Below are 26532 nucleotides of genomic sequence, written 5' to 3'. Positions count from 1 at the left end.
AATCAATTCTTTAAATCTTATCTGAATAGTATAAAAATTGAGAGGCTGATCAATTTTAATAAAAGTTTTCAAATAAGAGCATTCTTAAATCAAAATTTCTAAAATTGACTAAATTTTAAAAAAAAAATATTATTAGAATTTCAATTATCTAGCAATCATATGAATCTTAATAAATTCAGCTTTGATGATGATAAATTTGAAGATTTAATAACAAGTACTCTCTAGATTAGTAAAAAATAGTCTTTTATTATATTGCTCATATTTATATCAAATAGTCTTATTAACTACTTTTGTATAATAATACTTATATTGCTAGAAAGACAATTATCAAAAGAATATAGTAGATAATATATATGAAATGAGAATTCAAATACAATTTCATTAATATAAAATTTATACTGATTGAAATTAAATTTATATTAATTAAATCAATTGATAATAAAGTTTATATTCTTATTTGATATTTATTTTAAATTCATAGATTTTTACTTAATTCTTTTATAATCTAATATATATTTGATGAATTGATATATTTACATCTTGCTTATAGTAGAAAGAAAAGTATCAGAATTAATATAATAATAATTTAGCATTTAATTCACAGCAGCTTCAATATGTTCAAATGTAGAAGAATAAAAGTTTTTATTCAATTGATGAATTCACTTCTTGATCACTTTCTTCTGATGGTCACTCAATATTTAATTGATCAGAGCTCTTATATTTTTTGATCTTTTTTCTTTAACATGTTCATATAGAGTTCTATATAGAATTTTGAATTCTCATACCACATCTGTGATTTTTAAATTTGATTTTGATTTTATGATGTCTAATGCCATCTGAATCTGATCTTCCGAATATTTAATATTATTAGACATGGTGGTGGTTATTAGTTCTTGAAGATTGGTGATAAATATACAACAAAAAGACAACAAATAGATTTTCTTTACAGTGATATTTTCTTTATGGTGAGTGCGCGTGGCACGGTTAGTCATTCTCGTAGTTAGCAACCTTTGCATTTGATCAAGCTTGCCATTCAGTCATTTTCTTCTATGTTTACGTTGGTAACATGCATTACTCAGCATGCCGAGCATTCCGAACCAATTGCCGCGCCCTCTTCTCTCCTTTGAATCAATTTAGTTGTCGAAGTAACTAGTAACTACATTCTCGTCCAAGTGATGACCGGTTAAAAAAAACCCATGTATCCGGTTGTTTATTGACTCTATAGGGCAATTGTTAATCCAGTTCAAATGTACTATAATAAGACATATTATACAACTGACAAAAATTCAAAAACTTAAGACAAGAAAACACAGAAATCAATCAGCAAGGGGCAAGGTGAAGTCGTCTATGATAGAATTCATAGCTAAGGAGAAACAGCAAAGATAAGATATCAAAACCTCCTATAGCCTGTTTGCTTTTATATTTGAATGCCAATCATCATAATTAACCTTCTCATGCGCCAGCTGACTCATGCTCTCAGCGCATGCAGCCGTAATACCCATTTCTCCACCCTACTGATTCATCAGCCATGCAGGGATGCACATCTGGACGGTATTCCTATCGACGCGAGGTTTCTTTTCCCTGGTGTCATACTTTTTAGCTACAATGGACAAGCGCAAGGTCGAAAAGGCCATCCACGAAGGTTCCTTGCTGACACTGTAACTGATTATCGACTGCTCGCCTTGGTACCAGAGGTACGGATTGTTATTGGTTTTCTCCCAGAGGCGTTTATGTTCGCGTTTTTGCGGTACCCAGAACTTCGCCACGCGTTCCATCGCAGCTTTCTCAGCTTGGACTACACAATACCTGTGAAAAAAACCCAAAAATATAAGCATGTCTGATATCTATGAAACTACGGGGTATATGTGTAATATCTATCTCTAAAAGAAAACTTCCAGGTGGTTTTGGAAGGAGAAAGAACCTTCCATTCGCCTTTACGGGCTTTTACTTGTTCCTTTATGGGTGTGGTGTAAACGTCAGGCCAAACGTCAGGCCCTGTCTGCTGTAGGTGTTGTTGTCGCGTTTTTCCCTCCAAGTAAGGGTCTTATACTTGTTGAAATCTTTGGCTCGCTTCTGAATATACACACTTTTTAGTGCCAAGTTGTAACGGGTGGAGATAATAACACGTGTGATATAAATGATAACGGAAGAAGAACTTACTGCAGAAACGGCCAAGCAGGCAATGACCATTTTGCCCTTTAGATCTTTTTTGGCTCGTGTTTCCAGCTGTTTCTTTTCTGGACTTTGGTTCTCAACTGGGATGGCGGCGGTGGCACTGACAAAGGCGAGCGTCAGTGTCAATAGTTTAGCAAATGGAAGCAACATTGCGGCTACTAAGTGCTTAGATGGGTATCCAGTGAGAAGGGAAATGAGAAAAGGAAAAGAGAAAATGAAAAATGAAAAAGAATAAAGCAAAAAAGAGAAGGAAAAAGTGATGGAAAATGCGCAGTGCTGCCGTTCAACAGGATGTATGGTCTGTATATGAGATGGATCGTAGAACTTCAAGGCTTTCAAGGAAGCTCCTTTTCCTCTTTGATATATCTGGAGTTTCCGAAAAGCAGCATCTCTTCGGAGCGATCCGTTCCCGCAACTTCACAGGTCTATTCATCATGGACTGATATTCCACCGCAGCTAATTCGGGTGAGGAAGTGGGAAATGCACTGCACTCTAGTCAGTTGATATTTTGGGACGACTTCTCTCAGGGTAACCTGCATTAATAACGGCAATGCTATTTTCAATCCCACTGGCAAGGATTCTCGTACCCCTGAGCGGGAAGAAGACGGGAAAACTCAAGAAAACATGTCTAATTTTTTTTTTTAGTCCAACATCGGGGCATTTCATAATCAGCTCCCTCGTCCTTAGCTTCATGGATTGGGCTCTTAGAAAGGCGAAAGACTAAGGCCCACATTTCTTCCAAAGCTAGAGCAAGAATGATATTAATAAACGGTCGAAAATTGTTAGCGATACTCAGCGTGCAATAATGTCAAACCCAAGAGAAGACGACCGAGAAACAACGCACCATAAGTCTGTGACAAAACCACCGTGGGTGACGGATGGTTATTGCAGAAGTACAAGGATTAGACGCGCGAAATCAATCACTCGCATTGTTCTCCGTGATTAGAAGGCTTGCCAAGACAGATATCAGAGATATCTTTACGGAATGTGGAGTGGAGAGTTTGCAATCGACACATCTGTATAATTCTTGCTTAGCAAGAACTGTGGTTTGAAATGTCTTCCTTTTTTTTTTCTTTTTTTCTTTTTTTTTTTTTTTTTTTTTTTTTTTTTTTTTTTTCACAATGTCTAAGCAAACATGCCAGATGTATATCAATTGACTGAAATGTTATAACTCATGAATACTAAGTCGTATTGATCATTCGAGGCTAACTGCCGCTCAAAACTTCATTCTGGCAGCATGGTCAGTAAAAGATGAGATCTTAAATCATGGATCGACTTTTGTTTTATTTATATTTTTTTCATCCTGCCTGTTTTATTTTACTATTCTTATCCTCCGTAGGCTCTAGTCCATATCAAAGATGACAAAAGGACAGAGCCCAGAGCACAGTTCACGGGCATAAAAGCATGAGGCAGTTAAAATGTTTGACACTCATTCTTTAGCTCTCTGAGCAACTAGAACTAGATGTCAAACAATGGGTTGCTTCAAATGTGAAAGTGATCCAAGGTCGACCTCAATTGTCCTTTGCCCAACAATTGACTCTCTTCCTCAACAATATTTCACCAGGAGCTGCGCCTGCTCTGTCTCTTGTCCAGTCGAAAAGAGTATCATGAAGCACTGCCCAGTAGCTGGCCCTGGCATGGAATAACAAACAGGTCCCTGAGATTTTCCCTACAACGAACGCCAAGACTTGGTCAATAACATAATAATACTCCCTCTCCAACTGTGTGTCACGGAGTTGCCAGGAGGCACCGTAACAAGTGCTGGCAAGCCGGTGACTTGTAGGCTGATTAGTCTACGTAGAACTGAGAATTCCTTCACAGGAGACTGTGACGGTAGAATACCATCTTTTGAAGACCTTCACAACGGAGCATTAGCGGTTCGCAGAGTATGCACTCTAGGACCATCATGTTTGTCTAAAACAAAGCACTTCGGGTTTGAGAGGGCAAATTTCGAATCACCTCTTATGCCCAGAATGATATAATGATATATAACTTGACGGTGTGAACTTCGGCTGTAGGGAACTGATGATACAACGAATCAAGGCAAACGAATGCAGGTTTGGAGCTAAGGAGAATGCGGATAGTTAAAAAAGCTGTGAGAAGTGAATTGAAACCCATCCATAAGGTTAGCATTCAGGCTTGCGGATCACCTCTGCTCGGGCCTGAAGATTATGAGTTTGAATCCTACACACGCTCAAGCAATCTTCTCTTGTTGTGTAGTATATTTTAGTTCTGACAGCTATTTTTGGAATCACAATAAGCTTTTGTTTAAAAGTGCACCTGGTCCATCAATTAACTACAAGGACTATCCAAATCTTGTTTGATGAGAAAAAAAAAACCCTACTTTCCTCTGCCAATTCAAGTTGACCAGTGTTTCTATATTAGAGAGAGACTTAATATAATCTCTCAAGGATCAAGGCTATCCGCAAGAGGAATTCGGGTTGCGTTATACTCTTATAGGTCTTTGACAAGACCTGATATATCCTTAGAAGTGTCGCTGCACCTCAGGCCTGACATCTGTCCAGAACTTGCTTAAAACTAGGGGCGGAAAATTTTTAGCTTACAAACGTGAATCCAAAGCATCAATTGTCCAGAGAGCGGGGTCAAAAATAAAAACTGGGGAGAGCAGCGTTTATGACGAGGGTCAGTGTGTGGAACGAGTGATTGTAACCGTGAAAAATGTCTTTGCATGTGCAGCCTTCAAAAAAGCTGCATAAAATGGTCGAACTTATTATTATTGTGTTGGATGAGAATAGCCACAGATTTTCGGAACAGTAGGCCGTTGAAACAAGACCAGTTAAAGGGTTGTCGAGACGTATTTCCTTATGCTGATGAAGGCCTTGGGGCTCTGCAACTCGAGAGAGCTGGATCATTCCGTTGAATCAAGAGAATTTATAGCTGCTCCCACTACTCGAATAGTTACTTGTGCGACACCTTTCTGCATGCAACACTAACTGACTAAAGTCTCTGATGAGCTTTTCTTTTTCCCCCAACTGCGACCCAACCCCATGTTTCAGAGCTATTAATGGGAGATTTAGGATTTCGAAGACAAGAAGTGACAGTGCTGAGGGATTAGAGTTTCCTCCTGGCCATCGGTCCAAAATCTCGCATACTCGGATGATTGTAAAAATCGATTTAATTCGACTTAACTCTACTTAGAAATAGTGGACTTCGCAAAGTGAAATGTCAGAGCGTTTAACTTAAACTTGCATTCGTGCAAAATGTGCTTAGCTGTGATAACTTGAGGGCCCATGAACGATCGACGCTGCGTATTCCTTGTTGCCATATCCAACTCTGAGTGTGTCGAAGACTCCTATGAATTATCAAGCTGGATGACAGGGCTCTAAAGTCTAGTCTCCGAAATGCTCAGAAGAGCCGCAGCGCCTTCACTCGAGTTAACAGACGATTACGAATTAAAGGGAGAGAGCTGAGAATTCACTAATAAGAAGCTCTCTATGATGTTCAATTACATGTGGCGAGGAAGATAGTGCCAGTCAACTTGCGGCTGGCGCGGGTCGTTTCCTGCAGGCCAAGGGAATGCCAGAATCCCGACCACTCAGACGCTGAAGGTTTATTCAGCCGCCGTGGAGGCTGGGAATGTCCTGGCAGGATTTGGGGGGAAGACATCTCCTCCCTTTGTCTATATCTAGGGTTATAGAACCCTCCGGAGTGTCATATGAATTTCCAACATTTCGCAGGATATATAGTTACCAGGAAGTGAGCGAAAACATGAATGTGGATGTCATAGAAAATGGTGAGACGCAAAGTAACTACAATTCCACTGGCCAAAATGGATGTTAACAGAGATGTAATAGTTGGCAATGGGCCGCCATCGAGACGGAGGTCAACGTTAGAGGAGGAGCTGAAGCAGGTTGGTGAATTTCATTGATGTAGTCAATGGCATTGTCCAATTAGTTGGTTGCTCTATGTTTTGCGGGTCCCTACAAGTAACTTCGCCGGTACCAGCAACCCCACAATTCGGTTCGCATCGTGTATGTCTCGCCCCTATCATGGACGTCCCCGAAAATGTATCTTGCTGATGCATTTTGGACAGTTTTGGAGGCAGAAGAGAAAACTGGGCAAAATGGATACAGGCCAATCCGAACTGGGTGACAACCCTTACGATCCCCCAAGAATTTTGGAAAACAGCCACGGATGACTTGAACGGTTGTTCTAATGCAAAATATACCCTGGATAGCAATGGCTCAATCACAAGCCTTGGTAAGAATTTCCTAGAGAAAAATCCCATTGAAACTGGTTTGGCCTTTGCGAGGTTAAGAGTTTAACAAAACGCTAGATACGTGGTCCTGCTTCAAGATGAAGGAAGCCAACGCAGAGGATGAATACAAGTGGCATCAGATGACAATGTTCATCAGATGGAACTCGGCAGAACAGAATACATTTATCTATTGTTTCGATTTTTCCAAAAACGTGCTGGATGGATTGAACAGTCGCGTATCCTCCGTTGACCCAAATGATCCGTATGCTTGGCATGCTATTTTTATTAATGAACTCAGAGTGGTATACGATAAGTGTGTCTGGAAAATACGAAATCTAGTCCGCGACGCTGAAAAGGTTGAAATATTTCCCTTACGGAATATTCACTGCTTTGCTAAGTTAATATAGACTCGGAACGGAACCCACAGCTCCCGGCCCGATTTCCCCCAACTTCACGAGATTGCACGACATGCAATTCACTCAAACGAGACTCTAGATGTTGCAGTAGACACAATGGACAGCATCATTCACGAACACGGATTGTTTATTTTGCACCAGCGGAGCACTGGCCATGTGAGCCAAGAATGTACGCCTGGTTCACGGCCAATACCAAAGTTAGTAGCCGATGTCATTGAACGACAGCTGTACTATCATTTGAAGGAACTTCGTGCTATCAAAGCACGGTCCGAATCGTTGAAAGACCGCCTCCAGAATGAAATCAACTTGGTTCGACCTTTTTCCCGAATTCATGGTAATATTGCTAACAATGGCCTAGGGATTTAATATCGTCTCGCAAACAGATACCGCCACAATGAAAATTATATCTGCAGTGGGTTTGGTTTTTCTTCCCGGAACCTTCATATCAGTATGTGTAACCAGAACTTTCACTTAACATGTTCAATTATTTGTCTAACATTACTTCCATAGACTCTGTTTGGTATGAACTTCTTTGATTTCGCTGTTGATCAAAAGACAGGGAAACATACATTTACTGTTTCAAATAACTTCTGGCTATACTGGGCAATAGCTACTCCGGTGACGGTGGCAGTGATACTTGTTTGGCTCTTATGGCACTACTGGTATCTGATAACACGGAATGCTAAACTACTTTGGAAAAAGCTAATGCATTTTACTGAATTTTCTTTTGGAGGGGAGGCGAAAAAGACAGATGATAGCTTAATTTCACTGCCCTAATAAGGATAAGAAGATACACGAAGTCTGGGCGTCTAACGTGTTGGACTTCAAAATTGAGCGAACGGTATATTAAATGATGAACCATTACTGTGTACGAAGCACTCCATTGGGGTAAACGAGGATGAAAATGCCAGAAGACTTGGGACACAGGGTTTATCACCACTTCTCTTTTCTCATAATAGGTTTCAGAATTGGATAGTGATCCCACGAAAAACTGCAGGATATTGCAATATGATCAGTTATGGTTTGTATATGGGCTCTATATAGGGAAACTTTGTCATGATTTTTTCTATGTGTGCTGCTTGCTGGAGGACACTTTTTGAACTTGACATCACAAATCTTGTTTCACTTCTTTTCTTTCTCTCCTACTTTTTTCTTTTTCCATTTCCGTGTTCGAGTCTCAGATTTTGCCTTAACTTCGGATACATCTATCTATCTATCTCTACCTTCGGATTTACATATTTATTTGGCATGTTTTCTTAATTGTAGTTATTCTTCGTCCTGTCTTGGTTATTATTCATATCTCAATTTGCTGTGAGTATTTAACACACTAGTCTGTTAATAATTTGTTCATAGGAATGGAATTGCGCTCGAACGTTCTCCCAGGAGTCTTGAACCCTTTTCCTCCAGGAATCCCAGTGTCCCCACCTACTTAACACCTTTACCTAGCAATACATATCGGCACCATCTCTGCGTGCTCCTGTGCCACTGGAAATTTTAATCGGTGACATTCCAGTTGAATATGATAAATCTCCTAAAAACAGTAGTTTGTTGCATTATTGTTTTTCGGTAAATAATTCTCCAACGATCGATTACACATGACATTAAGTAACTACTGGGAATTTGAAATTTTGAAGTTGCCATCCCTGAGGACCATTTGGTTTTTTACTAAAACTTGTTTTCCACTTCTGATGGACCACGTTTGCAGTTTTCTATGTTCCATCGTATGACATTTATAAGTTATTTCATTCTCGAAAGTGTGTTTCAGCTCCGAGGCGCAAGTGTCGTTGTCGAATACCAGTGGTGGAGCTGCTTCTGATTTTGGGTTTGGCTAGGCATGACATTAGTTAATCTAAGAGGACCGATATCTATCTTTTGCATTGTGGGACTAAGCGAGCTAGCTACAACTACTAAATACATAGGTGCACATGATTTCGGGTAACCAGGGCATCCTCTAACAGTTAACATTAGTTAATGTAATCCACAACCGAGCAGTGAATTCTTTCTGAAAATCATCAGATATTCAATGTATTCAACAACCAACACACTTAAATATTAAAAAAAATTAATAACTTAAGACTATTTAATAGTTGAATATATTTGTTGGAGCAACTGTGTATAGTATGTTCCATAGTCCCACAGCCACTGCAGCATGGTGGAGCTTGCTGATGAGACATATTGTCATGGCTCAACTAGAGTCAAAATGATAACAAGACAACAGCTTCAATTCATCTATCTAACTAGGCAGCTGCGACGAGAATACTAAACTGAGGAGTAGAATGTGAAATGAACGAGCAGCCGAATATATAGAGGTGGTTGGGGATCGGAGCAGATCAACCTTCGGAGCAGAGATGGTTGGGATCGGAGCGGATCAACATGAGCAACCGAATATGGTTTGAGGTCGGAACAGATCAAACCTTCAGAGCATAGCGGGGCGGATCAACCTTAATCCATATACAAGCAGCTGCGCCGTAACACATAGCTTCAATCTGCGAGAAGATTTATGAATCTTATGATCAAGCTGATGAGTAATTTAAGATATTTGAAATGTTGAAGATATTGAATCTTTATCATTTTTTTTGCTTTAGCAAAATTATTATAAATATTATTTTAGTAAAAATCTTCTCACATATAAATAAATAAAAAAAAAAAGAATTATCTTTGTCAATATGATTATTTTCTGTAATTATTATTTCTTCAATCAGTTTTTCATATATGCATTTTAATGACTTAAAAACATTCATATCTAATGATTGAAGAAGTTAAGATATAGAAGCAGATATATAAAAATAGAATATTATATTATCTTTATAAAAATTTTCAAATTCTATAGTCAAATGACTATTATAATTTTTAATAATAAATGACTGCTTTAAGCTCATTAAATAGTGTTAAAAATATGATTTCAAATATCTTTTTAAGTCAATGTAGATCTATTACATCAGAAATTCAATTATTAGCACTCATAGCTATTCTTCAATTCTGAGAAAGAATTAATTTTTGATATTAAAATACTTAATATTTTTTTTTCTTTTAGAATCATCACTAATAAAATAAAACATTCTTTTGACTTTATAATTATGACTCATTCACAACTTCTCTGAATAACTATACATGACCTCTCATCACTTAGCTGCAGTAATGACTTTGAAAACTGTTATAAAATCTCATTGAAAAGTCAGTTTCATCAAAGTTTCAGATATCATCTTTATGATCTTATAATCTCATGTTCTTGAATAGCTTCATGTATCATCTTTAATCATTGTTTTATAATTTTTTGATTTATATGCAACTATGATCAACTGTATGTAAGATTTGAGATAAAAGACATTTTGAAGAAAAAATGTGAAGAAATGATGTGTTGAAGATAGTTTGAATATTTGATGACTTTCGGAGAGAATCCGCCGTTCGGTGGATTATGTTAACTTTAACTAGTTAGTTAGTTAATTAACTAAGCTTTAGCTTTAGAGCCAGATAGTCTGTGTGTCACTAAATATGGAACCCCTTTTTGTTCGTCTGAATTACATTACGATCTTGACGACGACCTATTAATCTCTTTATTTTTATCAACTAGAAAAACAAGTTTAACGTTGCCACAATATGATACGTTAACAGGAGAACCACTTGCATTTTCTCCCTTGTGCACGGGGTTTAATTATCCCTATTCTTAATTCCGCGTGGACTGTCCCAGGAGAAGTTTGGCGGCGAATGACTCAAGGAAGCCGATCAGGGACTCAACAATTGCCAATGAACAATCTCACATCTATGGTTACTAGGTACCCAGGTAAGTGAAGATGTCTCTGATTTTCAGCCGAAGTTGAGATGGTGTTTTTGTTATCTATCAATCTTCTGTGAGCAGCGAGAGTCACTGCTATTATATGACACCAACTGCATGTGATTTTGCCAACAATGTCTCACTTTTATGGTGATGTACTACTGTAGGTAAATGGGTGATGATGATTTTATTTCACAATCATGTGGTAGATACGGAGTAATTCTGTCTTTTTTAAAGCCTCTTTGTATGTTTACATGGTCATTCACTTTTTCATCAAGTCTGACTGAAAAGAATATGCGCCCGTCGAGGGTAAAGATCCCCTTGGGTAGTTACCTAGGACGGCCCTATAATCATGTACGAAATGTAATATTGACAACGACCTTTGGGCCGTTATTCGCCCCTAGAGGTATGATCGGGCTACACGGTCAAATGATCCCTCAAGGGCAAATCGTAAGCTTTAAGCTCGACTTCATATTTTCAATTCCGGCATTTGCTCCAGCTGCTTTACGGGTGCTGATATCGGTTGTTCTGTGCAAAAGGATTTGTCAGGGGGGTCAGCAGAGCAAATTACCATAATTTTTATAACGGTCGTCCTTGTTATTGGAACCCTTTTTCTCTCGCCGAAAGGCTATTGGTTACTCGCTATGTCATCTTCTCAAACCGATACTCGGAAAATGTGGGGGTAAGGTTTTTCAATTAGCAGAATGCTAGAAATAGTACAAGATCTTGGTTCGCCCAAAGCTTAACCTCCAGAGGACTGAACACCAGAATTGATACATGTTTGGCGGCAAGTTGATCTCGGAAAAGAAATTGAAGATTTCACCACATATATCGGAATGTGTCAAAAAGCAGCGTTTCTCCTATATCGACGAGGATAATGATTTTTCAAGAGGACGACAAGAAGTACTTACAGCTGAATTAGAGTCGGACAGCCCGTTGCGAGCCATGATTCGGAAAATGAGCAGAAATAGTCGGGCTGAGCGGTAAAGTAACGACAGCGCTAGTCTCATTCTGTATTCCTGAAGGAGATCGAGCGGATCCGAGCAGCTATGCATTAGATATCATTTTCTTCGCTTTTAATGAAAACCACACCCACATCTCCAACGATGAACAGGAGGTCAGTGCCCAGGCGCAAACGCATCGTGATGCAGGCCGGCAGGTCATCCGTGCTGTGCTCGGAGCGGCACGTCCACCTGAAACCCCCAAATGTTAAGAAATAAGTGTGGGGTTGGCGGCGAGAATGCCACTACTCTGATGTGTCCATCCCTCCTGCACGGACCGCAGGATATAGTCATAGTGTATGATGTCGCTCCGAGATCAGGGGAAACTTGACATACGGCATTTTCTGTGTTGATATCATTATAGGGATGCTATCGCGTACTCCATGTCAGAATCCCTGTGCGGCGTGAAATTTTTTTTTGGGCCATAACTGGGTTTTCTTGCTTCGGCGAACTATGGTCTGGAGTTCTACCTCAACGTATACCTTAGCCACAATCTAACTCTATACTCTGCTACTTCGACCGTCCGCGAGGGTCCAGGTTAGATACTTCATATAGATCATCTCTAGTTCCAACCTACCACCCCTGGATTCATTTTCCGGAGACAGGCTACCTAGCTACTGAAGCTAGGAAGAGATACTCAGCTGGCGAGTTAGTAGCTGCTTTGCCACAATCCATTTTAACCTCCAATCAGGATGGTGAAAGAGATGCGGCATGTTCTCTTGGTGCCAGTGGATTGACCCAAGGGAGTTGTCCTGCTCCATCATCTGGATCCTCACCAGCATTACTTTGGACTAATTTGAACCATGGTGGAAATGGGGAGAGGCTCACTGGTTTAATTCCTTACTGGTTGGTATTGTTGGATTCCCATCATAAGCATGGGTTGGCAGAAGGATATAGAACTAAATGATACATCCCGTATGGTAACTAACTATCTGTAATCAATCAGTATATAAGTGTGTTTGAAGAAATTTTCAAGACTAATTATGCGAAAGCAGCGTGGATTAACAAACACCTAAAAGCTACATGAAACAAAACTTTCATATCGTGTGTTGGTTAAGACTCCCCAGGTCTCTCTCTCTGGCCTTCATCACTGTCTTTCTTTGTTTGTCTGTTCCCCACCCAGGTCTTCTCTGTGGCGTGGTGTTTCCGATTGAGTTGTGCCACTGATTCATTTCAATATGATTTTGTCTTTCCTGGCACATCAATAACAATATCCTGCGAGCTGAATGGATGCGAAGGCAAAGACAGCTGTGGAGCCTTTCTCAAGAAATACTACATATCCATCACCCTTAAACTTTAGTACATACGCAGTAGGTACGTAATGATTTATTTACAGACTGCAGTCGTACAGAATTTACCACTTTTAGCTGAACAGCCACCAAGGCGGAACTGTGTATAAATGCACCGTTAGTGAAGTGAAAGAGGGGTGAAGAGCATATTAGAGTCGAGCTGAGTCCTACTAGATAGGTAGACTCCGTTCTGCTTGGTAGCCTTGCAGCCGGGTATGTAGGTCCTAAGGAATCAATAGGAGGAGAAATTAAAGGGATCTTTTTCTATTTTGGTTGCTACCTACCTAAGTTCAGTCAACAGATATTGGAATACCTAGGTAGACTAAATGGACGGTTGAAGCGTTCTGATTTGTTTGTTTCATGTATAAACTTTGCTGGGCGAACAGGCCTGGGAAAGGGCATATCCGTGGCCCCGTTATCTGAACCCAGGGGCCATGCAGGCCGCAGAAAAGATTCTGGGTTTAAACAAAACCACCCAACTATTTCCGAGCTACCATGTGGTGTTGATGATGGAGCTGAAAACGGCAGACCTGGGGTAAAATCATGCTTCTGGAATTCTTGTTGGCTGAACTCAGATTAGAGTTCAAGAGGCGCTCTAGTCTTAGGGCGGAGATATTCTCGATCGATCGACTGAAGGTGGTAGGCCTTCAGGTGTTTGCAAGATATCTGACGATTATTTACTTTCATGCAGGAAAACCAACCAAATGTCCAAGGCGTGAGGTTGAACGTGGTTTTTCAAAATCTCGGCCAGAAAAACCTTCAGCGTAAGACCATGACACCCATCATTAAAACTACATACATTAGTCATATCTCACTCATATATCTCTAACATCTCTATATTCTCTTGATGGAGGTAATGGTAGTGATTTTATCACCATTTCTCGGGTCCTTACCCTTGACTAACCCTAATCCTAACCCATAATCTACCCTACCCCTGGTGTTGAGGGCGGAGGTTGAAGAGAGATGTATGAGTAATATGTGGGGTGTATAGAGAAATGTAGACCGTGTTCCTTTCAGATGAGGTGACCAGAATTGATCGGGCTCAACTTATAGGCCCCTTTTAGAACCACGATCCACTGTAACCTAAGGTGTTCATATGGGCGTGTGTGTATGGACGGTGTGATGAGTGTGGAGGGTCAATCCTGAACAAGTTCCACAGGTTGACATTTGCACGGGCCACGTCCATGACAATTTATATAAAACGTAGGAAGGCGTGGAAAAAACGGAAGTTTATATCTGGCCCTTGGTGCAAGGGCCGAGCTGCGAACCATCGCTTTTTCTGCTAGGTTTCTAACCAAACTTTCCCAGGAATCCAGTTGGGGGGTGAACGGTCTGATGCTGACTTGTGTGGTTCCCCCCTATTTTCAATTCCATTTTTAATATAAAGGCATAGGCGTTTAGAGAATACTATTCATGATGGCAGTTGGAGGGTTGCGATTGGGCCCAGACATGCGCAGAATTATGCTCACAATGGCTCACATGTCACGGCGAGATCTTAGTCAATTGGTCTATGTCTGGCGAGCAAAAGCAAAGAGTTAAAGATGCAAATGGCGTGGAAAGGGCGCCAAGTCTTTATCTCTTCTCTTCTCTCTTCTTCTTCTCCTTTTTTTTTTTTTAAAACCCCCAATCTTTTATTTCTTGGTAGAGATGCTTCATTCTTGGAGACCAGTTGAGACATCAGCATGTTGACAAATGCATTATTTTTGCTGCTTATTTAGCCAAGAAGTGCATCCAGGACACTAGGAAGCAGGAAATTCGAACGAAATTTGAAATGATTGTAAGCTATACAAGGGAGTAATATGGATACATAGCTAGAGGTTGACTGTATTGAATATTTATCTCAGTGACTATAGAAAGGATATACGGAGTAAATATAGTGATGAAGAGCAATAGCCATTCAGGCTCTGCATCCAGGACTTGCAACAACACCAGGACCAGCTGCAGTAAACTAGCTTTTAGTTAAACATAGTTATAACTTCGCCGAACGCCGTGGCAAGCCCGCAGCCAGCGGAGAATTGAAAACGGGATCTCTGTATTATTCTCCTGGGTTTAGTCCTGATCATTGATCAAACAATGGCCGGTTTTTTACGATGTATTCCGACACCGGAAATAAAAAACTACCAGAATTTCTACAATAATAATAATAACTAAAAATAATAGCAATGTTTGGTATTGAAAGTCAATAAGGTTCTCGCCAAATACCCCGGACTTGCCCATGGTTTTCTGTGGAGTTTTGACCCGTATTGTTGCATCGAAAGGGAGGATACGGGAGGGTACTTCAAAATGCTATTTACTTGATAAGATAAAGAGGTATGATATAAGTACCTCAAGTATCTGACCGTATCATACCGTGCTGTACCATACTTCCGTACAAGCGATAACGTTTGTTCCTCCAAAATTGCAGGCAATTGTACCCTGGAACGCCAGACGCGGTTTAGCGCTACATTTCCTTTCAGGATAGGAGTTTCCAGTGAGTTCTGCGCAGGTAAAGACTTGGTAATAGGCGCAGTATTGCCAACGTCCAACGCCCTCCGTATTAGTATAGGTATGTACAGTACGGTACCAGTGTTGTAATAAACATCAAGTCAATTTGAAGCGATCAGCCTCCAACCTCCAAACGCCATTAACCTCAACCTCAACCTCCATCCTCGACTCTCCCCGTCCATCTTCTCCCTTCCCATCTCTCGAACCTCCCTCTACCCCTCTTCTTTCTCTCATCCCTTGAACACGTCTTCTTGCTACCCCTCTTTTGTCTGTTAGTCTTCGTGATCTCCTGTGGCCAGTTCTCCCGCTGTCTTGGCTGGCGCCATCAAGTCTCAACCCGTCTGTGTCTCTCCTATCCGTGGACGCAATCTTGCTGAATAACCCTATTTCACACAACTTGCAGACGGGAAAGCCTGCGCAGCTACTCTGTTCGCAGTACAACTGAGGATATTGGTGGAAGAGATTTGATGAGATCCTCTGCCGATTAGTCTTCTGTTTACCCCGGTTTTCTCGTGGACCTCCGACCTCCGACCGCCATCTCCCGAAACTCATATTAGGGGCTACAATTCTATTCAGCTGTCGACCAACCTGGGTATTGAGCCGGTTGATTTTGAACGGAAGGTTACAGTTGACACTGGCTGCAGTCTCTTGCAAGACGCTCGTTACTTTCTATTTTCGATATCTGGGTGTTTGTCCTGTAGTTATTCCGCCATATCTTTCCCATTCCGGTTTCGAAACCAGCTTTCTACTACGCTCCAGGAATCATATCCCTCATATTTGATTCTGATATTGCTGCAAAACATATCTTCTCGTCCACCTCCGTCAGCCGCTTTTCTGAGACACCCGTGTTCGTGCAGATTGTGCAAGGATCCGACAAACCCTTTCGTTTCTGCTCTGGACTTCCTTGACGTGTCCCGCTCCTGGTATATTACCGGAGAAGCGACCAGCGTTGCTTGGGAGTGCCAGGGACCCATATGAAATCAAGAACCCATGGGAATGCCGCATCATCACATAATACGGGTGACATCTCACCGATAGCGCCTAAAACATTCTCCGAAATGGCGTGGTCCATCCCCGCCGACCTCCCACAACACATTACTCTACCGCCCACCTTTACTTCTCAACACTCAAGCTCGTTACCTTCTACGCCTTATCAACATCCACGAGACCTCCAGTTTACCTCGAGATCGCCATCTCCAACCCGGGGAAACAGTTCTCCCCGATCTACCCACTCAGAATCCACCCACCTACTCCCATCGTCACGACGACCTCATGGAGGTTGTAAATATGAAACCGGAATGGCCCATTTCCGGCGGCGGATACCCTATTCTCTGGGAAGTGAATTGTTGCCCAAGGAGACGGGGCCGTTAAAAAAACAACTGGATCCCGCTGACGAGAAGAAGCTTAGTGGTGATATGAGGGAGCTCTACGACAGACTGTTGCCCTCTGAGGAAAGTGAACAACGGCGGTTAAAGTTTGTTAACAAGTTGGAAAAATTACTGAACAAGCAGTGGCCGGGTAACAATATCCGTGTTCGCGTGTTTGGGTCTTCTGGGAACAAACTCTGTTCCAGTGATTCTGACGGTAAGCATCCGCAAGGAAGAATATATGATTGGTAGACGGAACTAATATTTTCTACTATCCTAGTTGACATTTGCATTACTACCACGTACAAGGAGTTGGAGAAGGTTTGCATGTTGGCAGACTTTCTTGCGAAAAGTATGGATTGATTATTTGACAAGGTCTCTAGTAAAAGCCCAACTGACTTTTATATAGGCGGTATGGAACGTGTTGTTTGTGTTTCCCATGCCAGAGTTCCGATAGTGAAAATATGGGACCCCGAATTACTGCTGGCCTGCGATATGAATGTCAACAACACCATGGCACTAGAAAACACCAGAATGATCAGGACCTATGTTGATATTGATGAACGGGTGCGGCCTTTGGCAATGATTTTGAAATACTGGACTAAACGGCGAATACTCAACGATGCTGGTAGGTCTTGCTTATGCTCACTCCTGTTTCCTCTATACCAACGGCTTAATGTTTATTCACCCCCTGTGCAGCCCTCGGCGGAACCCTAAGCTCCTATACGTGGATTTGCTTGATTATCAGTTTCCTCCAAACGAGAAATCCCCCAGTCTTACCCAGCCTTCAAAAACGGTGCTCCAAACAACAAAAAAATGTGGGTGATTCTGAGTCATCGTTCGATGATGACCTGGAAAAACTGGTTGGCTTCGGACGGGATAACAAATCTTCTTTGGGCGAACTCTTGTTTCAATTCTTTCGGTACTACGGTTATGAAGTTGACTACGAAACGAAAGTTATGTCAGTGCGAGAGGGTTCTTTGATATCGAAAGAAGGAAAAGGCTGGCACCTTCTTCAAAATAATCGACTTTGTGTTGAGGAGCCATTCAATACATCGCGAAATCTTGGGAACACTGCAGATGATACTTCTTTTCGTGGATTGCATATGGAACTACGGAGAGCGTTTAACGCAGTGTCCGAAGGAAACTTTGAGGAGTGCTGCGAGCAGTATGAGTACCCCCCTGAAGAAGAACGCAATTGGGAGAGGCCACCACCTCAACCTCGACCTATCCTTGCACCTAATCCCTCCATCTCTTCAAGAGGCGGAAGGGGTGGGGGTAGAGGCGGTCGTCATAATAATCACTATAACCGAGTACCGAATACAGGCCGCCGATCTTCCAGCAGTGCGAACCGCCCGAACATTCAACATACAAACCCTTCATTCGCAGCGGATATTGCTCTCCAAGCACAACAGGCACAGCAGGCACAATATCTTTTACACGACCATCTCTATCAACAAATACAGATTCTGCAGGCCCAGGAGCAGGAGTTGCGAATGCAGTTACAAAACCAAGCACTCATTAGTGGCAGGGCCCCTCCCACACTGATACGACAGCCGTACTTGCAATTCCCGTTCCAACATCAAGAGGCGGTTGGTCAAGATGAAAATTCACGAGCTCGAGCGGGGACGGTAAATCATCCTCCATTAACAGCACCCGTTCGACAACAAGTTTTCTTCAATCCTTCTTTCATTCCATTATCCATTCCCACAATACAAGACGCCAACGCAAATCCTCCTTCCCCATCGATAGTTCCTACCGCTCCCGAAACTCGTCGCAGTCATCGGAGATCATCTATTGCGAGTGGGTCCCCTCGTGGCCCAATGCGGGCACAATCACAACCAGCGCGACCTCTGCCATCGCCTATTGTACAGAACTTTGGTAATGCTCATCATTCCGTCCCGTTAAGCGAGGCTCCCCATACCCCCAGCCCAAGACTGCAACCCTCTTCCCCAAAGAGGGCAGATGCCGAAGTTGATGTTCTGGTCCCCAATGGCATTCCTATATTTTCAAGATCCTACGCTGAGGAAAGACGCCCCTCGGAGTATGTGGGTTATTATCTAGGAGATTCTCCGCAGAGCCAGACAATCCATCACCCCTCAATGGGTTCGCCGCAATCTGTCATGGATGGATTGGCCATCCAAAGTAGCTCTTTGTTTTCAAACCTTCGCAATCCAACGAATTACCGTCACAACGCGATAGTTTTCACGGAGCAAGCAAGTCTTTCATTAGAACACGATCATCTACCCGATCACAACCCGCTGTCAACACATGGGCAATCCTCATCTCAGCCTAAGACACAAAAAGATGGAGGTCCACTTATAGTGGATGGCTCTATTTCAATCAATGAACGCCATTACTCGATGTCTGTAGATAACGCAGACCAATTTGGCCCTATGAGTCTCAGCACCTCCGCATCCGAGGATCGACCATTTGATACTCCTGGTAGTACATCAGATACCCTGTCACAGGGGCTGCCAGACCATATTCTGTATGACGAGGAATTCGAGAAAACGTACGGGCGTGGTCGGCAAGATACCCAACCTCATGCACATATCAATGGGTGGGATTCCGTTGGAGCCAATGGTGTTACCTTGAATGGTCACAGTGGAAGATTAGAAACACTATCGGAAAGGCTGCAAAGATTTCAAATGTCCGACACGAGTCGTTCAGCAGAGTCTCATGGGAAGTTAAATATGAATCAGGTCAAAGGAGGAAAGTCATACCCGTGCACCGCAGAGAATGGCATGGTTGAGAAGGAACACCATGTTGCACATGATAACTACGTCCCATTGTCTACTTCTGCACCTGCGCTCTCACCCGTCAAGGAATCTCGAACCTCCCCGGCCACTTCGAAACGACGCTTAAATGGTTTGGATCCTGAGAAAGCTAACGGGACGAGTCATAAAAATGGGCCACATGGACGACATAAACGTAGCACCACTCCCCAGCAGACGGACAACAATAATAGAGAAAAGCAAACAGATCCCGAGCGTCGAAAACCAAACGGCCACCCGGCTGCTAATGGAGCTGGTGGAAACGAGCATCACTGCGGGTCAACTCCGACTGGTTGGCAGATTACGACGAAGAAGAAAACTAAAAGAAGCAATAAGGTCCCCGCTGAACCAAACCACAACAATCTCATCAAGGGTGTCGAGCCTCTTCCGGCTGATGAATCGTTGAGGAAAGGGGGTTGATAAGTAAAAGCGAATAAGAATGTCCATGGATTGCGAGCATTGAAATGTTCACGCGAATGATATGTGTGTTTTCTGCTTTTCATTCTTATCATCACTATTGGGGTCCCTTTTATGACTTCTTTTTTACTTTTTCATAAGAATATCTGGCTCAGCAAATTTGAGTGCAAATATTTTGTCAAAGTCTTCTTGACTTGCCTCTACTTGCTTGCTGATTGAAAGTTTGTTGGCCCGAGTGTGGTGTGCTATATACAGCGTTTTAAAACATGGCTGAATAAGCTCTTACATTAACTAAAGATCCCAACCCATCCCATCGAATTTATCAACCCACTCCAAGCCTAGCTTCGAGACTCAATTCGCCTTTATATGAAGAAAATTGTCGGTTTTTCTTTCATAATTCCTTGATAATATAAATCGCGTTATACTATCGGGAAAACTCCCAAATTCAGGATGCGATGACAGCTTTTCAAGGATTTAATAAACGACTGAGAGACTGGCCGCCCAATTTCACGTGGAGAAGTTTTATGTGTAAAAGCAAACAAAAAAAGAATAAAACCCCTCTGAATGTGTTGGTTATTCCACCCCCTCCCTGTCGTGATACTGGAGCTAGAGAGTCAGGGCGCCGGGGATCTTCTAGAAGGAAGGGCAAAAAGTGAGTGGAGCTCACGAAACTGGCAGAAGAAAGAGAAGGTAACAAGAAACGAAAGATTATCTCTGGCAGAAATTCTCTCGGGGTTTTCCTTGTTTGTTTGGCCCTTTTTTTTTTTTAACACTGGCTCCTATGTTTTGATTGCTTATTTGCACAATCATGAAAATGTTTGCGTGTGTTTGATCGAAATCTCCTTTTGGCATGTTTTTTATGGTTTTGTGCCTCTTTTTTTCCTCTTCTGAGTTTGCAAAGAGCCAAAAGAAACCTAAATAAATGTTCTCTGTTTTTTGTCGTACTCAATGGTGGCGTCTTTTCTTCATTTCATTTTTTTGAAAGAAATTTTTTGATGCTTTGTTATTTAACACGCGTGGTTTTCTCCCCTTAAACCCCCTCCCCTTGTACTGCTGCTTGTTTCCTTGTTTCCTACATAGGTTCAGGTCGGATTTTGCTCCTTTTTCTCATGTCCTTTTTCTCTTTGGTACGTTACATTATTCATACTCAAACTGGTGTACTCTTTCGTCTGAGCACGTTACTTACCTTACTTACATTACACGTTAGCTATTATGATTGTTAAACTATTTTATTCTTGTCCTCGTGTATGTTGCTTGGTCTAAGTAAGCTCAGCGCGTCTATGCGGGTGGGTGGATGGATGGATGGGCGTTTGTGTGTTGTATCTTATCTGATGTCTTTTGTAACTTGGATTAAGCAAATTTATCCCCATGGATTGATTGTCATTGCCGTTAGGATAATCGGTAGACGTCAAAATTTGCTTATTTGCTTAACGACTGTTTGTATTTTTCTAATTCAGATTTCTAATTTATTTTTAATTGCTTCGTTGCCACATATATGCTACATAGGATATCCATAAATTGCTCTTAAGTTTCACTCTCCTTCGTTTGCCGCTTGTTTGCTTTATCTCTTAGCTCTTCTCCGTCTCCTTTCTATTGTCATTTCTTGTTAAGCTGGTTGAGAGAAGAGTAAACATTGTATCCATTTTATTTAGCATTCCATCCGCTTCAATCTGCAGAGGAATCGTTTCTCTGTGTGATCGCTCTGGATACAAAATTGAAGTTGGCATCACTATTTTCCCCTCATCAATCGAGATTGATATCTCCCCCATACATCACAATTGAAAAGAGAGGCCTTGAAACTCTGATTCCTACATCGTCCTCCACCACCACTGTCTCACGGCAATCTGGAGTCTGGTATTATATGCTGATCGGGAGAAGAAATCTTGCGTAGGTTAAAGTTCTAATCCTCAGTTTAAGGAGTATTGTGTGCATACGCCATAGAACGAACCGGTAACTTGGCCACGGGGCTTGCGGGGTAAAGAACGCGATTTACATGTTGTTAGTATCTAAAGTACTATTCCACCTTAAGTAAACCCGACTTTGCGCTTCGGTGACGCCGTGGGCTGCTGTTTCTGAGTTAACGCTAGTTTGGAGAGAACGTTATATGAATTGTTACAAGTATCTTGCAGCTGGAGCAAATTAAACGATTAGTCTATATTATCTATGGGAAGGTGTGGATAATCAGGTTGAAGTGTGCCAGGGGAGAATGATTAGAAAGAGGAGAGAAGACGAAGAGAAGAAATGCGAGAAAGAGAGTTGTATTGGGGTTAGATGAAGGGGCAACAAAAAGCAAGCAACGGAAAGAATTAGGGAATCAATATACACAATGTGCTTGTTCGCTGCGGCATTCCTTTTCTTGAAGGAGATGAGTTTTGCTCCGTCCAGCCATTATTGGCGGGAAGATAATAAATGGGTTAGAATAATAATAAAATATTGAGAACGTTAGTGGAAGAGGAAGCTATACAAAAGGAAAACGTGCCAGACAAGAAACAAAACAATACATCATGAAAGAAAAAATATCACAGTAAAATAGGCCATTAATAGGATATAAGGAATTAAAAAAGAAACCCCAGGAAAATAAATCGGTGGTTAGAAATCCCGATTCCATTCCACTGCTAATGGCAGGAAAAACCACGTAATTCGCGCATACGAACCATCTAAACTAACAATATCAATGTACAGCTTCCAGAATGTAACCAAACACACAGACAAATGGAACAACATGATGAACAAACACATGTTTCCGTCGTAGGTGGACGATATTCCTTCTTGTACACGAATCGGGGAGTAGGGGAAGTGAGTATGATTTATCTCACGCAGCATTTCTAACTTTCTTTAACTTCTGCTTTAATATCTAATCTCAGCGAATATAAAAGGGAAGATGACTCGACAAGCAGTCCAGAAAACGATAAAGCACTGAAAAAATGTTATGGGAAACATGTAGAGGGGTTGGCTGCACACAAACTCCCATATTGAGAGGAAGGCAACTGAGTAGAAATGTTTGATGAGGATCCACGGGTGCGGGTTGACCCCCGCGAGGAGGCTGATGGGTCCATCAACCAGGCCCAGCTGGAAATAGCGGAAGCAACCTCTTTGGAGGACTTCAAGGTAGGGGTCTGCAAGGCAGGATAAATCGTTAGTATGGAGAGGAGACCTGAAAAGAGGCTGGAGGCCAGTAAAATACAGGAACATACCATCCGCAGCAAAGAGAGAATATAACGCTTGCGCTAGGATATTAATGACAGTCGTTAACCCTTTTCTTTCCCAGTGGAACTTAGACATTTGTTTAAGAACCTGTTGTTTGTTTGATAATCTAGGGACGTTCTCGGGGCTAAGGAGGTTACAGAGAGTGACCACGTCGTTAAAGGCAACTGTCATGCCACCTCCAGTCAATGGGTGTCGCATATTCAGTGAATCGCCAATAAATACTAGACCAGGAGTCTTGTTCGTGGTGGGGGGGAGGAAGGAATTGGGCATAGATCGCAGGGCCCCTTTGTCAAGGGCCTTCGCAAAAGCAGGTTGTACGCATTCGGGGAGGGACGGGAGGACGTTATTTCGTAAATGACCCTTGACACCACCGTTCTGCAGCGACGCAGATGGTAGGTTTTCGGGGATATCAACCAATATTCTGGTCTCGTGCGTACCGATCTGATACAGAAGGATGGGGGGCCCATCAGGTAGTACGACATGGCCAAAATTTTTCCGAGGAAGTTCTGCGTCAATCAACTCCAGACCCCAGAATTTTGACTTCACTTTCGGTATTGTGGTCAGATATTGCTTGCGGAATTTGGAAGCGTATCCGTCCACAATGAAGGTGAGGGGAGCGAAGAAGTAGTCCTTCTGCCCATCCGTAATGCAGTGCACACCAAGCGCCTCATCATCCGTTGACGAGTGGATCACAGAGACAGCCGTAGTCTCAAAAATTGTGACGTTAGGTGTCTTCCTGGCCGCATCACGGAGGCGCATGATGAAGCGACCATGATGAAAAGAACGACCGGTAAACGGAACCCCGTGTTCATCCTTCGGATAAGGGATAGGAACTTCGTCCCCGTGATATATCACGTCCATACCCTTGCACTCAATCGCATCGATATCTTCAAGACAGTGCTTCAGCCCCAGCTTCTCCAGAGCCCTCACTCCTCCCGGTTGTAATAGTTCGCCTACAATACGGTCTGGTTCCTTCAACGACCTCTCTAGGAGGACCACGCTGCGCCCTTGTTTCCCCAATGCGACGGCCAGAGCACAGCCAGCAACTCCAGCACCCACTATCGCAACGTCAGCTTCGTGGTGTTCATATCGCCGCCGCTCGTTCTCGTCGGAGTACACTCTAGGGGATTTGGTGATGCCATTAGCGGTCATTATGTTGAGACGTCCAGGGAGAAATAGGGGAAAAGCGAAGGATATCAGCTGCGTATAGGAATGAAGATATGTCGTTGCATAATTTCTAGAGGAAATATAGGAACAGGAGAGAAGAATTAGCGAGAGAAGGGTAAGAGTTGAAGTCTTCCTTAGCTGCCAGTATAATGTTTGTTAGGAGTAGCTTTTTGCGCCGCGATGCTACATAAGGGCAAGTATTGGCGGACAGGTACCAATAAAACGTGATGGGGTTAGAAAAATGGCTGAGTCATGTGCTGGCATATCTAGGAAGTGGCGTGACCTGGAACCTGGAAGCATGTGATTGATTCGGTTCATAGTTGTTCCGAGACAGCTTCTTTTCCCCTGAGAATGATACCTGGATACTCAACCAAACCATGCGCTTGGTGCCAATGCACCTTAAAGCCTAATTATCCAGGGGTAAAAAATCTAGTCTCATAAACTAAATAATAATCGTGCTGCTGCGCAACCCACATCAAAATGATAAAAATCTTGCAATTTCATCATCTTCATCATCTTCATCAATTAATAACTCACCACAATGTCAAATAAGAATAAAAATATCAAATACTGTATTCAAAAAGCTGTCACTTATCATCAAAAAAACTCAAATTTCAAAATACTGTCTCTGTCATAAGAATTTGAGATTTCTTATCAATGTCTCTAAGTGCATATCAATGGAAGAAATCTGAATACTGCAAAGATTCCAGTTAACAAGAGATTAAATGAGAGTCAGAAGAACACAATTAAACAATGAGTTAAGCTGCTTGATGAAAAGAATTGTTCTTTCATAGCTGAACATATTAAAGATTTTGTGAATTCAATACTCAGACATCAGCATATGAATTCTACTATCTTCTCTTTAAAAGTTAGTAAGATGTGAACTTATAAGTTCATTAAATGCGTATCTGAGTATAAGAGAGTGAAATAGAAGTTAATGAATTCAAAAAAAGTGACAGTTGAAGATATTGAATATATTAATATATGATTTGAATGTCTTTGAATTCTATTTGAACAGTATCAATTTCACATCTGTGATACATACAACTTCAATGAGATTGAATTTCAAGAAGAATAAAAATGTGAAGAATGAGTTGTAACTGCTTTTAAAGAAGATAATTTTATCATTTTTTTATTCATTTCAAAAGATTTGATTACAGTCATTGAATATGTATTCATGAATAATCATGTCATTTCATTATTGATAATCTTGATTTTCAAAACACATTTAAAGAATTAATATACATAGACAGATTAACTCAGTAATTATAGAATTGCTATATCAGATATTGAATTTACAAATGATGAAATTGAATTTGAATGACTTAAACATTTCAATACTATTACCAAAAAGAAACAGAAGAAAAATCATTAATTATTTTTAATAAATAATCATGAATCTTATATTACTGAGAAGTTCATACAATATGTGAATCTTCATAAAATAATTCTATATGAATTTTCATCACATGTCACTCATTTGCTACAATCTCTGAATAGTCTATCATTTTAGAAATATAAGTATTATCATTCAAAAGCAGTCAATTATATCACATGTTATGATCTTGTTAAATATGAAAAATGATAGTTTCTATAAAATCTCTTAGCTATTTGAAAGCAGATTTTTAAATCTGATATAATAGCTGCAGAATAAGCTCAACATGATATATATTCATGAAATTTTGACTGAGTTCTTGACACTCTTAAGCAGTGAATCTTATCACCTCCTTTACTGCAAATTTATGAAGATGAGAATGATTCAGATCACATATCTATCTCTTTATCTCAACTATTCTCATCAAAAACAATTTAAAAGCTGAAACACTATATTAATATTGCAGAAAATATTATACAAAGTATTAGAAATACTTTTGAATTGAAATCATTTATCTTGACATGTTGTTTGAACAAGATATTCAAAGCAAGTTTAATTCATATGAAATTTAATGAGTAACAGATCACTGAAATAGAGAACTTTCTCAACATCAGTAAATACTGCAGAGCTAAAACAATCTGTCATCAGATTCATGTAGAGAGAGTATTTACTATTAAAGATGTCAATAGAAAAATCAAGTAGTGTAATAATAATGAAGCTGAAAAAAAGCAGAATAAGAAGTGATAGAGACTTGAAGTTGATCTCATGAAAATTGACAATAACTCACTTACATCACTGACAGAAGAGGATTTAAATTGATTTAGAGATAGCACACATACTGAGAATGATGTAAATAATCTTTTTAT

General features: G+C 41.1%; 4 protein-coding genes across 4 annotated transcripts; 2 read left to right on the top strand and 2 right to left on the bottom strand.

Moving 5' to 3' along the window:
* Positions 1–1511: 1511 nt before the first annotated feature.
* On the bottom strand, positions 1512–2325 carry PAAG_08780 (hypothetical protein; the record flags this gene model as incomplete). Its single annotated transcript, XM_015846623.1, has 3 exons — positions 1512–1806; positions 1893–2029; positions 2161–2325. 3 exons carry the CDS (start codon positions 2323–2325, stop codon positions 1512–1514), a joined length of 597 nt encoding a protein of 198 aa, XP_015701420.1.
* A 3640-nt stretch (positions 2326–5965) lies between these two features.
* Positions 5966–7496, top strand: PAAG_08777 (hypothetical protein; the record flags this gene model as incomplete). Its single annotated transcript, XM_015846622.1, has 8 exons — positions 5966–6046; positions 6142–6167; positions 6230–6396; positions 6473–6750; positions 6802–7119; positions 7169–7226; positions 7321–7330; positions 7421–7496. 8 exons carry the CDS (start codon positions 5966–5968, stop codon positions 7494–7496), a joined length of 1014 nt encoding a protein of 337 aa, XP_015701419.1.
* An 8834-nt stretch (positions 7497–16330) lies between these two features.
* On the top strand, positions 16331–19920 carry PAAG_08775 (PAP/25A associated domain family; the record flags this gene model as incomplete). Its single annotated transcript, XM_002789264.2, has 4 exons — positions 16331–16940; positions 17004–17075; positions 17133–17351; positions 17423–19920. 4 exons carry the CDS (start codon positions 16331–16333, stop codon positions 19918–19920), a joined length of 3399 nt encoding a protein of 1132 aa, XP_002789310.2.
* Positions 19921–22742: 2822 nt separating this feature from the next.
* PAAG_08773 (squalene monooxygenase) lies at positions 22743–24276 on the bottom strand (the record flags this gene model as incomplete). Its single annotated transcript, XM_015846621.1, has 3 exons — positions 22743–22833; positions 22883–23033; positions 23112–24276. The coding sequence occupies 3 exons, from the start codon at positions 24274–24276 to the stop codon at positions 22743–22745; spliced, it is 1407 nt and encodes a 468-aa protein (XP_015701418.1).
* Positions 24277–26532: the final 2256 nt, after the last annotated feature.

The sequence above is a fragment of the Paracoccidioides lutzii genome, assembly GCF_000150705.2.
Source record: "Paracoccidioides lutzii Pb01 unplaced genomic scaffold supercont2.46, whole genome shotgun sequence".
Lineage (NCBI taxonomy): Eukaryota > Fungi > Ascomycota > Eurotiomycetes > Onygenales > Ajellomycetaceae > Paracoccidioides > Paracoccidioides lutzii.
Note: the sequence above shows the minus strand (reverse complement) of the source record. Positions and strands in the feature narration are given on the sequence as shown.